The sequence below is a fragment of the Choloepus didactylus genome, chromosome 22 (assembly GCF_015220235.1).
Source record: "Choloepus didactylus isolate mChoDid1 chromosome 22, mChoDid1.pri, whole genome shotgun sequence".
NCBI classification, from domain to species: Eukaryota; Metazoa; Chordata; class Mammalia; order Pilosa; family Megalonychidae; genus Choloepus; species Choloepus didactylus.
In genome coordinates, this window is record NC_051328.1 from 4,759,964 (window position 1) to 4,775,608 (window position 15,645).

A 15,645-nucleotide genomic window follows, 5' to 3' on the forward strand; every position below is an offset into this window, starting at 1 on the left:
CTGGGAAGCACATCAGGACGCAGCCCAGAGCTACTGAACCAGAATCATCAGAATCTCTAGAGCCAAGAAACAAGCAGGTGCACTTTACACACGCCCCTGGTATACGGTAGGAGATGAGGTCAGAGAAGTGGAGGGTTGGAGTGTGGGGCAGATCATGAAGGGCCATTAAAATGGTTTAGATTTTATTCTAAATAAACAGAACCAATCTGGAAGTTTTGAGCAGATGAGTGTCATGATTTGATTCACAGTTTAGAGGGATCACCATGGCTGCCATGAGGACAACTGATGTAGGGCAGCGAGAGTGCAAGCTAGGAGATGTCAGGCTACAGCAGTCATCCAAGAGAGTTATGACAGTGGCCTGGGTCAGCTCACGGTAGGATTTATTTTGAAGATAAAGAGAGGGGGAGAAGACAAGGATGATATCAGGGTTTCTGGTCTGAGCCACTATAATTAGGTTGCCATTAACTGAGATGGGAAGACTGTGGTAGGGGTAGGAGAAGATTTTGGGAGTGGAGATCAGAGGCTCATTTTGAATATGTTATATCTGAGATGCTCGTTAGCCATCTGAGCAGATACATGGTATGGAGAGTTGTGTGCATAAGTCTGGGACTGGGATTGGGAATTTGTGATCCTCAAAACTCTCTCTCTCTCATACACACACACACACACACACGCACACACATACACACACAGAATCTTTGATTCTTCAGTAAAGTGGACTCTGGTTTCAGGGGTGACATATAACTCAGACCTGACCAGTCGGAGACTTCATTGCCTTTGTATAGAAATTGATTTTGAGATTGGCATGGGACTTCAGAGCTAATGAGATACTATGAGAAGTTTGCAAAAAAGACTTCTGGAATAGAAGCAAACACTCTTCCCCAAAGGATTTGAAGCAGAGACAATGAAAGGGCTGGAGATTCTGCAACTATGTTGTGACGATGAGAGGGGAGAGAGAGGGAGAGAGAGAGAGAGAGAGAGAGAGAATGAGTCAGTCGCAGGTACTCATGATCAAGTTATGCCTGAAATGATCTCTGTCTCTCATACTTACTTTTCTTTTAGGTGAGCCACCAATAAATTCTGTTCCAAAAAAAATTCCCAGGCAATTCAAATACAACACATCGGTGGACCAGTTCTGGGGAATAACTATGGTACGTACATCATCCTATATCATCTCTACTCAAGTGTGGCCTGTGAACCAATCATATGGGAGCTAGTTAGAATTAGAGAATCTCAAGCCCCACCCCAGACCTGAGGAATCAGAACCTGGGTTTTAGCAAGCTCTCCAGGTGGTCTATGTGCACAAATATTTACTGTTGGGACACAAGGGACTTCTGCTTTTCCTGGAGGGAAAAGGCACATGCTTGTGATATAACTAACTATGCCAGGGTACATAGATAGGCATTAGCAATAAATGTCTTGGGGGCATATCTCTAAACTTTGAGATGCTGATCCCCTAGCATATAACCTGATTGGTCTCTGGAACAATGCATATCTCTGAGACACCTGAAACTCAGAGCTAGAGCTCGGCAGATATGAATGTCAGTATTAGTACATACAGCCACTGTCAAAAAAAAAAAAAAAAAAAAAAGGCTGAAAAAGAGCCCAGACTTCAATTAGTGATATGAATGAAGCAGGTCTGGTTAAGACCAGGGCAAGCCAGGCCAAAGGGTAAAGGTTGAAACTGATTGTGTTTTAAAACTTCAGCTTCCATATGAGGCCAAGGGAATAGATATCTATTTGGTACAGGATCTAAATTTTCTAAGCGATACAACTCTACAGTCGATTTGTTCAAACACCACAATTGCATGGAACTTTGAATAGGAAGTGAGATACTGTAGGTTAGTATAGGCTGGAGTGAAATAGTGACACATCCCAGAGTAATCTGGGCAGATAATAAAAAATATATTTACAGCCTCCCCCTCCTCAGCCCCGAGGATCTGGGGGAAGGTGCGGATGTGTTGGACATCCTCACCTGGACTGGTGTTGATGTTGTCACAAACATGGGGACTGGCGGTTTGATGTGCTGAGCCCTCGAGCATGGGACTTGCCCTTATGAAGCTCATTACCACAAAGGAGAGTCTAAACTTGCATGTAATGGTGCCTAAGAGTCTCCTCCTGAGTACCTCTTTGTTGCTCAGATGTGGCCCTCTCTCTCTCTAACTGAGCCATCTCAACAGGTGAACTTGCTGCCCTCCCCCCTACATGGGACCCGACTCCCAGGGGTGTAAATCTCCCTGGCAATGCAGAATATGACTCCCAGGGACGAATGTGGACCCGGCATCGTGGGACTGAGAGTATCTTCTTAACCAAAAAGGGGATGCAAAATGAGATGAAATAGTTTCAGTGGCTGAGAGATTCCAAATGGAGTCGAGAAGTCACTCTGGTGGACATTCTTATGCACTATATAGATAACACCTCTTAAGTTTTAATGTATTGGAATAGCTAGAAGTAAATACCTGAAACTACCAAACTCCAACCCAGCAGTCTGGACTCCTGAAGACAATTATATAATAATGTAGATTACAAGGCGTGACAGTGTGATTGTGGAGACCTGGTGGATCACACCCCCTTTATCTAGTGTACGGATGAGTAGAAAAAATGGGGATAAAAACTAAAGGACAAATGGGGTGGGATGGGGGGATGATTTAGGTGTTCTTTTTTCACTTTTATTTTTTATTCTTGTTCTGGTTCTTTCTGATGTAAGGAAAATGTTCAGAGATAGATTGTGGTGATGAACACATAACTATGTTATCATACTGTGGACAGTGGATTGTATACCATGGATGATTGTATGGTGTGTGAATGTATTTCAATAAAACTGAATTTAATAAAAAAAATGTCTTGGGGACAATTAAAATTACTATTATTTACTATGAGCTTACTATGTCCTTCAACCTGCTAAAGCTTTCGCATATATTAACTCAATCCTGATAGAAGTCGAGAATATTGCTCCACTTATTTTAACAGATGAAGAAATCAAAGCTCAGAGAAGTTAAGCTCCTGGCTTAAAGTTACACAGCCAGAGCCAGGAAACGGCTGTGCTGGTGGACATCTATTGTCCTTGTGGTAGACATTTATTGTTAACCTCATATGCATTTCTGTTTCTTTGATGACAGCTCCTCCCAGATAGGTTTGCCTCTCCCCACCCTCCCCCCAACCTGGCTGTAGGCCTGGTCTAGAATTAGTACATTGTATTTCTCTAACCATAAAGATTGGTTATGGGAAAACACGAGACCCAAGTTAGTCCAATAAGCATCAATTCAGGAATTTTTACTCAAACTGTGGGGAAAACATGCACTCTTCCTGAAGGGATAACTAAACTGGTAGGATGTTGGCTTGTTGCTGCTGAAGTCAATTTGCCACAACTGGGGGCCTGGAAATGAATGAAAGTGTGAACAAAGGCAGATTTCTGATTTCATTGTTTAAACTTCTGGATCCAGCCACAATGAACTCTTTGGTTATGGGATCCAATAAATTCTTTTAGAAGGGTGGTCAGGCCAATTTGAATTGAATTTCTGTCATCTGAAAGCACAAGTGTCCTAATGAAAAAGGTGATGCAGTCAGCCCCCGGAACCAGCTCTCCTTAATTTAAAGCCTGTTCTCTCAATTAGTACCCTCTCCCATAAAAAGGAGGGAGAAATCCAAAGATAGTGAAAATTAAGTTGGACCATGAGGCAATCACAAGGATGTGGAGGGAGAGGATTAGTGAAAGTAAAATAGACAATTCCCATAGCCTAATTCCTTCTACTTCTCTGTACTTTACTCCCTTCAGCTGGACTGTGCAGCGGGCAGACACCTGAGTGCTTCTCTATGCCGTACAGAATCTAGGATAGTTCTGGGCATGGATGCAATGATCACGTGGTAAGTACTTGGTGAACAGTTTGATTGAAAACTTCAGGTCATCTGGCCATTTCTGCAGTGGATATTTTGCAGCCTGAAGGCACACAATTTTTTAAACAGCCTTAGACTCACATTGCTGCTACTTCTGCCCCACATGCTGCCTTCTCTCATCTTGGGGAGAGTCAAGGAGCTGCCTTCTCTCTTTGGCCTCTGACTCTCTGGCCCTCCCAATCCTCCTTCCATCCCCACCTCACTACCTACTTTGCGCCAAGCCAAGTTACAGTTCCAGGAATAGCATCCAGAAAAAATAGCTGCTTTTTACCTCTGCCCCAATCTAAAGACCTTTTTCTCCTTCTTCTTTTGTTTGTGCTTGTCTGTTGTAGGATAACTTCAGCAGGAGAACATCAATAACTCACATCCCATTTCAGTTTTCCCTAACACAACTGTGTGATTCAACAGAATTAAGCACTTTTAACTGACATTAACAAGCCAAAACCCTGTTTGTTGGGCATGTGGATAATAAGAGGCCAATTTTCCAGCCCCTATCCTTGAGCTCATGGACACTGGCCTGCTTTCCTCAGGATGGCTGTGGCTTCTGGAGGATGGTATGTGATGGCTCTCCCTCAGACCACAGCTCCCACTAAGCTCCCAAGGAAAGGGACCAATGAGAAGACAGCTCTCCTCTGATGGAGCAGAAGCCTTGAGCTCTGGTTAATGTGTCAGGATGCCTGGCTTATGGTTCAGTCATTCACAGATGAACCAAGCCCTGCCATCCAGGCTCTGTTCCAAACTCTGGGGATAAAGTGAAACCTAAGACAGACCCAACAAGTAAACAGATAAATGATAATTTCCCAGAGTCATGACAGCCATGTGGAAAACAAAACAGGACAGAGTGAAGGAGCTCAATGAATAGTAGAGGAAGAGGCTTAACATTAGACAGAGTCATCAGGGGTGGGATCTCTGAAAAAGTGACTTTACAACTGAGACCTGAAAGAGGAGAAGGAAATAGCTACACAGAGTAGGAAATCTGAAGAGCATTCCTTGCCCCCAAAAGATCAACATATGCAAAGTTTCTGAGACAGGAGAGAGCTTGCATATTCTGGAAACGAACAGAAAGTCAGAGTGAGCTACTTTGCAATAAGGGAAAACAACAGAAAATGGGTTTGCACAGGTCAGTTTTTGGTAGATCACAGAGGCCTGGGAGGTGATGGTGAGAGTTGGAGTTCCATTCACAGTACATTGTAAGGGCACTGGATAGTTTTAGCCAGAGGATTCATGCGGTTTGATTTATGTTTTCAGAGGCTCGCTCTGGCTACTGAAGGCAGAATGAATTAAGGGGGACCAAAAGAAGACTCATGTCACAGCTCTGCATGCCAGTCATCAGGTGGCATTTGCTGTGGGCTGGGGCTCAAAGGCAGGTTTCTGGTGACAATAACAAGTTTAAGCTGAAAGCGGAGACATGAAGACCCCAACTGTTGCCTGGGGAATCTTGCATTTCATAGACATCTAACCAGGATGGGACCACAGGAATTAGGTGTCTCACTCCTTGGGGAACAGGCTCATTTCTGCCCTCAGCCTGGATCCCAACTTCTCATGACAGAAACAGAGACACATTTAGGCAACCAAGGAAAACAGCTGCAAACTTCACAGCCTCAACGAGCACCACTGCCACTCAGTCTGATGCAGAAGATGATTTTGCCCACATGCCAAGGAATCTGCTGAGCAAGTTCCCACTGGGGAAGCATCAAGAGCCCAGATGAGACAGAAGGAAAAGCACCAGACACTTAGATGCCACATGAAGAATGGTCTGGGAGTTGGCACCCCCACTCAGTTGGTATTGCTAATGGCCCTCTCCCTTAGCATCTTCAGAATAAGTAAATAATCCATCTACCTGAAATGAACTCCTGCAAAAGGAGAGAAAGAGAGAAAGAATCTGGAACATTGCTGAGACCTAAATTGACTGACTTTGATAAAGATGAGTTAGTAAAATAGCAGGCTCCTGATCAGCTGCATTCTAATACCTTATCTGGAGCCCCTCAGTCATTATAAAATCATTTGAACTTCTCAGCAGAAGTACACATTGGGGAGTCTATTTTTGAGTCTGTTGAAATACAAAGGAGAGTCTTTCTAATGCAGGATCTTGGTAGAGCACACAGCTTCCTTTTAAATGAGGAGGAAGAGATGTCCACTTGCCTCTCCTTTGTTAATAATTCCCTCTTCCCTCTTTGAAAATATCCCTGAAAGTCTGCAGTAATTTCTGATGATGGAAGAAAAGCAAAGCCTCACCTGAGTAAGCAGGTTGCTGCTAGCTAGCAGAGCATCCCAGAGAACTCTGTGATGAGCAGAACTCCCAGCGAGACACTGGGTCTTAGGAAGGAAGGGAGTTGGCAAATCCTTGATTATCTTTAAAGGAAATCAAATAAGTCCAGTCCATCTCCATGCTCTGCAGGAGACCCCAAAGCTGGGAGGGGATTTCAGAGGTTGTTCGACTTTAAGCTAGAACAAAAACCCAGAGACTCTATGGTTAGCCATAAGCAAGGGCTGCCAGGGAAATACCAGCTCCCTTGTTGTCCATGACCCCATGTGGCTGCTGTTTACACATGGACAGTGTGCTGGCATTATGAAAATACCTGCTGGGCTTTGATAGCTGATGGCACCATCTGCTCTTTACTTAATACCGTCACAAGGGTATTAACACTTGATGGCCTGATTCTGGATTGGTTAATCAACCAATCAAGCAATACTGAATCATGTTATTAGGTGTTGAGGGGGAGTTCCTGCCCTCTAAGCAGTTCACAATAGGTTCTGGGTAGGCATGGGGTGGGAAACACACAGAACAGAACAGCTGGCAATAGCAATTTGTGCCTTAAGTAAACTCCAGACAACAGGTACAAGTCAATTCCATTCCAAAATAATGTGGCTGATCAGGGAGATAACAGGAACTTATAGAGGAGCACAACATCAAGCCTGCACTCCAGAATATCACTATCCAATGAGTCCCATTCTCAAAGTACATGTAACTCCTCATCCATCCATCCATTTACTCATTTATGAAATACTTTTCATATTAAGTGTATTCCAGGTATTGAGCTAGGTACTGAGAATCCAATTGTAAATAAGGCAGATAAGGTAGGTGCTTTTGTGGAGTTGACAAAGTCTGCAAGAAGCAGCAAATATATACAGAAGGCAGCCAGTAATCTATCCATGCATCTACCACACATTTATGTGTTCGCTCACACGTTCATTCAAGGAGTGTTTATAGAGTAGCTACCATGTGCTACTGCTGTGCAAACAGGGTGGGAAACAAGCAGATGAGGGCTCGGTCCTCAGGAGCTTAGTTCCCAGCAGAGTTGTGGTCAGGGTGATCTAACAGAAGAGTTGGGTTGAGAAGTCAGCAGAGGGTGGGGCCCTGGTCGGTGGCACTCAGGCAGCGCCCTGAGGGTCAGATTAAAGACCCGGGTGGAGCAGGGGCAGTCCCTGACTCCTGCCTTGTAACTATCCCCTGAAGTCTGCAGAGTTCACAAGATGGTCAAAGACCTCCTTAGGTTGTGGCCACACAACCGCAAGACCCTTCTTTATAATCAGGAAGCTCTCCTTTCTGCTGTCAGCTTCACTGTATTCCTCTCCTGCTGCCTGGAGTGCATGCACTCTCGGTGATGCCCAGTAGAGTGTTTTCCCAGGGGGAAGACCTAGCAACAAATCAGAACACCAACCCATACACCTAATCTCAGCCACTGCTTCACTGTCCCTGCATGCTGCTACCCCAGACTTCAGGGCCCCCCAAATAAGGGTGGGACTTCCTGGAACCAGGCTTAGAGTGAATGAGAAAGGAAGAGGTGAGAGGAAGTGCAGGTGCCTGGGCAGGCTTCTCAGTCCACACTCACAGAGGCTTTGAGAATTTCCTTGTCAGCATTCCTCTCAGCGAGAAGGGGAGAGGGGGAGCTGAGAGGTCCAGGAAGACCCCCTGAAGGACTCCTTCATTGACTATGCCCATGTCCCACAACTGTGCCAGGCACAGTCCAGTTTAGCTCATGACTCAGCCACAGGACACCTGCTCTGTGGGAGGACTGGGCTGAGCAAGACACAATTCCCTCTTGGAGGAGCTCACCCTCTAACAGGGGGCACAGACATGCAAAGAAGAATCATGCTGCAATGGGGCTGGGGGTGCGGATATACAGAGCATGTTCATCCACAGCGGCTGGTCCAAAAACATAAGCAATGAATCTGGGGATGAAAGATATTTAAGGGGTAAAATCGCCTGCTCTCATGATTGATTGGGGGAGAAGAGAGCGCAGGGAAAAGAACACAGGGTCCTTTTCCTAATTCTACTGTTCACCTGCTTGTGTCCCTTACACAAGTCCCTCTTTGGTTCCAGTGTTCCCGTGGGCTCGCTGCAGGGATCTGCGCAGATGTCCCTAGATCCTGCTTCTGTGGTTGTGTGATGCTGCAGGTATCTACTGCTCCTTGTTCTCCCCATTTCTCCAGCACCAACAATCTGCCGGGTGGAGCAGTTCCCATACGTTTTAGCACAGTCTTCACAGCTACCGTGTTGTGAAGGCATTATTCCAGATTTTAAATATGAGGGAAATCCAGTGACCTCGGAGATAGTGTGCGATGCATCTTCAACCAGCGGCCCTTGACAAAGAGACCAGTGTCCATAAACGAATAATCGCCCCTGGGCAACTTTCTTCCGTCCAAGTGGCCTCAAGAGCTGTGTACCTATGGTTTCGTCTGACTTGACCTTCAATCCAAATGCACGTTGCCCCCTCCCCGCCCTCCCACCCCCAGACTCGGCTGTAGTTCACACTGTTTAGTTTGAACGCCCCTGAGGGTGATAAGGACTCCGCCAAGCGCTTGCGGGGGTGCTGCGGGTGGGCGACTGGACTGGGGGAGGGGAAGGCTTAGACTTACAGACGCGTCGATGAGAAGAGTAAGACCACCTGGAAGGAACCCCAGGCATCTTCTAGGTCACCCCTGGCATCACTGCGCTGAAGGACATGAGGCTCGATTGGAGAAGAGCGTGGTGCAAGGTCCGGATCCAGCGGGAGGCCGAGGGCAGGGCGCGCAGCGACAGCGCAGGGTCTTTCACCCTCTACTCGACACCGCCGGGCTCCAGGACCCCGCCCAGGGCTCGCGGGAGCGTCCTGCCCCTTCCCTCCACCCCTCTCGGTACCCCCTCCTTCCTATTAAGGCAACAGTTAAGGAGCGGGGCGAGGCTCCCTCTCCGTCTGGGTAATTATGTTCTCATTAGGCGCCAATCCGCATGGGCTGTGAGCATTAGCATTCCAGCGCAGCTAGGCAGGCGCGCTCCCAGCGCTGCTAATGCGAGCGGCGGCGGCAGGGGAGCAAACCGTCCAGACAGCGGAGACGACATGGCCCCGACTCCCCTGCACACTGTATCCTCCTTAGGAATCCAGCGCTGGCCCGGCGGCTCCCTGGAGAACACTTGCTGGGAAGTCAGATCTGGGCTGTTTGGGTTCTGGAAGCCTGAGTCCCTTGCACCACATCCCTGGGCCTGGCCTAGTGCTGCTGGCTGCGTAGACTAAGACAGGGCCCCTGCCCTCTGGAGACTGGGGGTGGAGCGGGAGGGCAAGAGAGTGTGGTAAGAGAAGTCATTCCAGACCTCCAAAGAGGGAGGCCAGAGAAGGGGTGACCACTCTGCCCACTGGGTGTGGGAGGTTTTCAGGAGGAGGTGACATTTACTATTGGGGAGGAGGAGGAGGAAGTAAAGGAGAGGACCCAGGCTGGGGAGTGTCCTTCCAGACGGAGGGTGAAGCTGAATGGACGGGGTCCCCTGCAGGCTCCCTTCGGATGAAAGCAGGAGGCAGGGCGTAAATCAGGAAGGTCCTGGCCAGTACTAATCATTAAAGGAAGCAACTGGGTGGTGCAAGTTTCAGCATCGATCCCCTTCCTGTCCTCTGTTGGGGGGAAAGGAGGTAGCCCATACTGAGTTGCAGATCCTTTCTTCTCAGTATCCCACCACCACCGGGTGGAGTTTATGGTGCCCTCCCGGCTGGAGCCCGAATTCCTAAGAAGGTAGCCACGCCCACCTCCACCTCCACCTCCACCCCAGAGGGGCAGGTGAGTCAACTGCCAAGCCAGCTGCCAGATTATCCTCTAACCTCCAGGTCTGTGGCGAGAGCTGCCCACAGCCCTATCCAGGATAATGAGGATGAGGTTAGTTTGCAAGCTGGGGAATCCCAAATCTCCCCAGAGCTGTCTGGGGCAGAGACTGTGGCTTAGCATTCTTCAGCCCTTGGCGGCGTGGGCGGGCACTGCCTGGTGGAATCTGCAGCAGAGTGAGACTCAACCAGCGCAAACAAGGCCTGGGTGGAGGGTGAGGGGCGGCGGTGGTGAATCTTGAGAAAGTAGTGCCCTGCTTCGTGGACAGGACAGCTTCCCGGAGCAGGCAGCCTTTTAGCTGGACTTCTTAGGTCTCCAGAATAATAGGATTTTGAAAAATGGAGAAGAGAAAGGTACTTCTAGCAAAGGAACAGCAGATGCCAAGCCATAGAGACAGGAATGAGAGATGGATTCACCAAAAGGCAGGGGGACAGGGTCAGAAGGTGGAGGCGGGATGAGGCTGGAGCCAGATGGATCGAGCACCTCCCAGGCCAACTCCCTCATTTACCATTTACGGAGGCAGCAGCCTCTATCGACAAGGGGCCAGCAGAAGCCTGAGCAGACTCAAGGAAGAACCTCCCCCTCTCCTTCCCAATCGGGGTCCATTTGTTCCCCTCTGTGTTCATATCCCAGGCCCCAGAGCAGGCGCTCAGGAGCGAACCTAAAATCCTGGTGTGCGCTGTCCTGCTCTCAGTGCATGCCAGCCACAGACCTATCTTTCAGGAACCGGCACTCAAGAGCCCCGGCAGCGCAGGCTGCAGCTAGGACACTAACGGAGGACAAAGGACACCAAAGCAGGAGGGACTCTAGGAGAGATTTAGCTTCCTCCCTTTCTTTATGCAGATGGGCAAACTGAGGCCCAGTGAGGGACCTGCCACTAAAGTCACCCAGCGGAAACGCAGCTCGGTGGCCCCTTCAGCCCGGAGTGCCACGCAGCCTAGGGGAACCAGAACCACCCACCCGCAGCTGGGTGAGCTCCAAGCGCGTTCCGAACCCAGCTTCCGGGTGGCGGCTGCTCCGGCCTACGCCCACAGCACGGTGAGAACTGTCTATGCACGCCTGGCGGGCTGGCGCCGCGCGGACAGAGAGGTTGCGCCGAGAGACCTCCGTGGCTGAAGGTTCCAGCTGTCTCCTACCCCTCCCTGCCAACGGAACACTCCGGAAAGACTTGCCTCTTTTAAGAAAGAAAAAAAGAGGTTTTTGTTAGTTGTTTTTTTTTTTTGTTTTTTTTTTTTTCTTTTTAGATTCCTCTAGGGCTCTTCATTCCTCCTCATCTCTCCTTCCCTGGGGATTGACTGGGGGTGGGGGGAGGAGAGCTGCAGGGCAGGAACCAAAAAAGCCCCCGGGCCCACTCTTCATTCATCCCGTCCCTATACCTGCGGGATCCCGGGTCGCTGGGGCTGCGACAGCGAGCCCGCTAGAGACGCTCGACCGCCTCCTGGCTTGCTCACCCAGGAGAAACAGGGCCCGGGCTTTCAGGAGGCCCAAGCTGGGTGAATCTTCAACCCAGACAAGCCGCGGGAATAAATCGAGAAACATTGCTTATTGTTCTGTTAGCATCCCTTCCTCCCCAACAGGAGCTCGTCAAATTCCTCCCGCCTGGAAAGAGTCAGAGGGACTCATCCGGGCCGCCGCGCCGGGCCCTCCGTCCCAGCCGCCCACCCGACCTCCCCGCTGCCGAATCCACTGGGCCAGCCTTCCAGACTTAAAACGAAGCCGTTTATTTCAATTTTGCTTTCACATTATGTTCCGATACAATCAAAACTCCAGCACGAGCCTCCTGAATAAAAGTCCTGGGAATGAGCGCAAACACCGGTCCTGGGACTCCGCAGTGATTCTGCGTGCCGACTCGCGATTTAGAGGCGATGATATTAAACATATGCTGCTTCGCGAACGGCGGAGCGGACGAGGTCTGGAAGAAGGCGAGAGGGCAGCCTGCAGCTCGCGGCAGGCCGGTTCGGGTCCTCGTATTGAGATTATACTTGGCGCATTTGGGCTGCGAAACCCCAACTTCGCTCCCAGGCGGGCGCGCGCGCCTGGCCCAGCGGGATTTCCGCCAGATTTCTTAAGTTGGTGCCAAAGCAGGGAGCACAGGCATATGTAGTTTGTCCCCAGACTTGGAGGAGTTCAGGTAGGAGCGCAGGGCCGGTTTGGGCCGGCCGCGGGGCACACCTTCGCGCCCCGGCCTTTCTGGGGTTGCGTTCGCCCAAGTCCGCTGTCCAAGTCCGCTGTCCTTCTGAGCCTCGCCCTCCGCAGCGCCCCCACCGCAACCTCGCAGATGGGGAAGATGCAGTTTAGAAAGCTGTTTCAGAAAAATAAAAGTCCCACTTCAACTTTATTGGATTAAAGCAAAATTAAATCTTGGCTATTCACACATATGTTACAGAGGACGAGGAAGCGTCCGGAAGGATCTCCTGGCGTTTAGCCACAGAGCACGACGGCATTGACAAGCATCAGAACAAAAGCAGCTTCAGATTTCACGATCACTCCAAATAGGACATAAAAATACGGAAATACAATCCGTTTCCACTGGGAAGAGTTCTTCTTGTAGAAATGATATATATTTATATATATATATATAATTTTTTAAAACCAGTCACCACTAAGTTGAGTCGTTTCTCTGCTACCAAGCAGCTGAGGATACAAAGTATCTTCAGGGTGCTTTAAGAAGAGTAACACTTGCCTGATTAAAACTACCTCCCCCATTCAGAAAAAAAAAAAAATCACCCCCTCTCCAAACTGAAAAAAGTGGGAGGCATATTGGACATCAGCAGGTGGAAGAATTCAGAAGGGGAATGGGGAGGAAAATGTTTCACATTACACAGTGAAATACAAAGTTTCTTTTAAGTAAGTGGCAGGGGACATGAACGTGGGGGTAAGAAACAATTACAAGGCAGTCGCTTTCTTAATTACTGCAACTGGAATGGGAGAGGCAAGTTTACTTTTGGAGATGGGAGTGTAGCAGAGCTAAGCGGAATTTACTTCTCCTAAGGAGGAAACGGACAAAGTTGTCGGGCCGCTGTTGCGCGCCTTTTACCCGCATACAGCTGGGGAACATGTAGGGAGTTTCAAGTCCTGCCGCCTTCTCGCCCTCTACATTTCAGCCTTTCTCACTCCTCCTCTTGCCTGCCTCCTGTCTTGGCCCTCTCCCTGCCTCCATTGCGGCGATGAGCCAGTCAAAGGGGAAACACGAGGAATCCAGAGAAGGTCGAGTACTTCCAGCCCCCCATCAAGTTCCCCCGCTCCAGCTTGAGGTATGCTCGGTCGCCTTTCTCCATCTGGATTAGAACTCCATTGCTGGCGGCCTCCCGGGTCACGTCCTGATCACCAGCGAAGGCTGAAATCACCGGCCACCCGTTTAGCATGAGGCTCACCTGAGAAAGAGAAAGGTCTGCTCAGAGGCGCAACCCAGGCAGGTTGCCGAGGCAGCAGTGGAGACGCGAACCTCGGCGACTGAGCTAACAGCCGCAAAGGCCGGGAAGCAGTGGGGAGGGGAGGTAGAGGATGGGCAAGGGGGAAGATGGCACATCTGGGTGAAAGGAAAGTCTGCGCCCAAAACAAGAGTCGTCCTCGTCCCGATTTCTCAAGCTGAGCCAGCTAAGGGAATCCCTACTGCGCTCTTTTATCCATTTAAATGAGCCCGCAGGTGGCCCAAGAGCCCTGAGACTTGCTGTCTCTCTCCGGTCTCCCCCAACCTCCAAGAGAAATTTAGGCAACTCTGCTCCAGCGCCCCCGGGAAAACAAAAACAAAATAGCAACAACAACAACAAAAAAAAAATCCTGGCTCCTCCCGCTTCCAGCTGCCTCTCCGCCTTAGGACACAGTGGAGAAGCCCGGCTAGAAATCTCTCGTGGAGCTGCATTCTGTGCTTCTCCGAAACCTGGACTCCATTCCCGCCCCAGATCCACCGGCGACCGCCACGACTCGGCTTCGCCATTGCGATGGAATCGGCAGCCAAAGGCCAGGCGCCCTTTCCCCAGCTGAGGGTTTCACCTTCTGTCTCAGCCGGATAGAGACCTGGACACCTTCGAGGGCCTGGAGAACCGGCAAGTGCTGGCTGGAGCTTGGCTGGAGCCGGGAGGGAGTGGCGCTAGGCCCTCCCTTCCCTTCTCCCCACCCCTCACTCGCCAGGACTCGGGGCTCCTAATTAAAGAACCCGGAGTCGGTCCCCAACGGGAGGCCAGCGGACGCAGTCCTCAGGTCCCAGGCTTCTGAGGTCCTGTTCCTAAGCCTAAATCAGGGGTGTGGAGTGCTGCCCAGGTTTCCAAGAAGGGGAGCTGTCTCTCGTGCTAACAGCAAAGGCCACGGAATGTCCCTAGAGTACCGTAGGAAGTCGGGAATCTTTTCGGAGGGGCTCAGAGGATGGAGAAAGGAAACTGTCTCTGGGGAGGGAGTTGGTTCCCAAGAGCCGGCAACAGGGGAAGCAGTGAACAATCCAAGCCACAGAACCGTGAGGACCCGCTACTCTTCCCTCCAAGCAGCCCCGGGCACATGCAGCTGCCCGTCTCTCACCCCCATAAAGCCCACGCACCCCCACGGCTAGAAGTCCCCCACTGGGGCCGGAGCCTGGCCCCACGGCGGCGGCTGACCTGGATGGTCTGTCTGTTGTAGACTTTTACCACGTGGAAGTTAAAACTGTAGATCCCTTTGCGCGGGGCGATGAAAGTGCTGCGTTCTGAATCAAAGTTGTTCCCGATGTTCACTAGTACCTATGACAAGACAGGAACGGAGAGCAGTGGGCACGGGCCAGTCTGGGACCCTTGTCCTCGCGCCTCCGCAGAGCCCTCGGAGGGGATCGGGCATCGGCCCTCCTCCCCCAGCCCACCCCACCCCCGATCTGCATGCCTGGAGGGAAGGAGCACTCACCTGGTCGAAGTAGATGATCATGGTGCGGTTGCTCATCTCGGACGGCTCGTGGTTGGTGCTCCTGATGGCAGAGAAAGCCACCTTGGCGCTGCCGGAGCGCACGGAGATGCCCAGAGCCGTGCCCGTGGGATCGGACGTGGGGTTGGAATCACACACCACCAGGCACTTGCCCTCCAGCACGATGGGCTCCGTTTCGTTCTGCCCGCGGGCCGGGCCTGCCAGCCACGCCGCCCCCAGCAGCAGCAGCTCCACGACGCCCAGCATCGCGGTGCCGGCGCCCACCCCGCCCCCCACCCCCGGGGCTGCCTGCGCCAGCCGCCCCCCCTCCCCGGCTCAGCTCCGAAATCCCCTGCTCAGCTCCGGGCGCAGCTCCGCCGACGCCGCTTCTGGACACTACTGCTCTTCTTGCACTCCCGGGCAAGCGTCCCCCGACGCGATGCTCCCGGAGCCCCGCCCGGGCCTCAGGGGTGCCGCGGCTGTCCAGCCGCACTTGGATGCATAGCCGCTGCCGCCCGGTGCCCGCTGCCGCCGCCGCCTCCTGCCCGCACCCGCCGCTGCCGCCGCTCTGAATTATTGATGCAGCGGGCGCTGCAGCCGGAGCCGCCGGAGAGCGCGCGCGGGGCACAAAGGCGCGGACGGCCGCCTGGCCCCGCCCCCGCCGCCTCCCAGTCCGCCTCCCGCCGCAGCCCCGCCCCCGCGCCGGCCCAGGCCCCGCCCCCCGGCCAATCCGGACGCACCGCGCTCCCCACCGGGCCAATGGCGGCGCTGTCCGCGCGCGGCCACCTGACCGCGGGCGCCGTTGTTATTAGGCGC

At 51.5% G+C, this 15,645-nt stretch overlaps 1 protein-coding gene across 1 annotated transcript; it reads right to left on the reverse strand.

Annotated features, from left to right (window-relative positions):
- Positions 1-11,707: 11,707 nt before the first annotated feature.
- On the reverse strand, positions 11,708-15,117 carry CBLN1 (cerebellin 1 precursor). Its single transcript, XM_037816452.1, has 3 exons — positions 14,833-15,117; positions 14,556-14,675; positions 11,708-13,340 (listed from the first exon to the last, which is right to left on the reverse strand). Exons 1-3 carry the CDS (start codon positions 15,094-15,096, stop codon positions 13,143-13,145), a joined length of 582 nt encoding a protein of 193 aa, XP_037672380.1. The 5' UTR covers positions 15,097-15,117; the 3' UTR covers positions 11,708-13,142.
- Positions 15,118-15,645: the final 528 nt, after the last annotated feature.

Excerpts from the sequence above, each read along its gene's own strand:
- CBLN1 (XM_037816452.1), bottom strand. The coding sequence starts at position 15,096 with ATGCTGGGCGTCGTGGAGCTGCTGCTGCTGGGGGCGGCGTGGCTGGCA. Across the intron at positions 14,676-14,832 it reads TGATCATCTACTTCGACCAG|GTACTAGTGAACATCGGGAA; the intron begins GTGAGTGCTCCT and ends GTCTTGTCATAG. Across the intron at positions 13,341-14,555 it reads ACAACAGACAGACCATCCAG|GTGAGCCTCATGCTAAACGG; the intron begins GTCAGCCGCCGC and ends TCTCTTTCTCAG.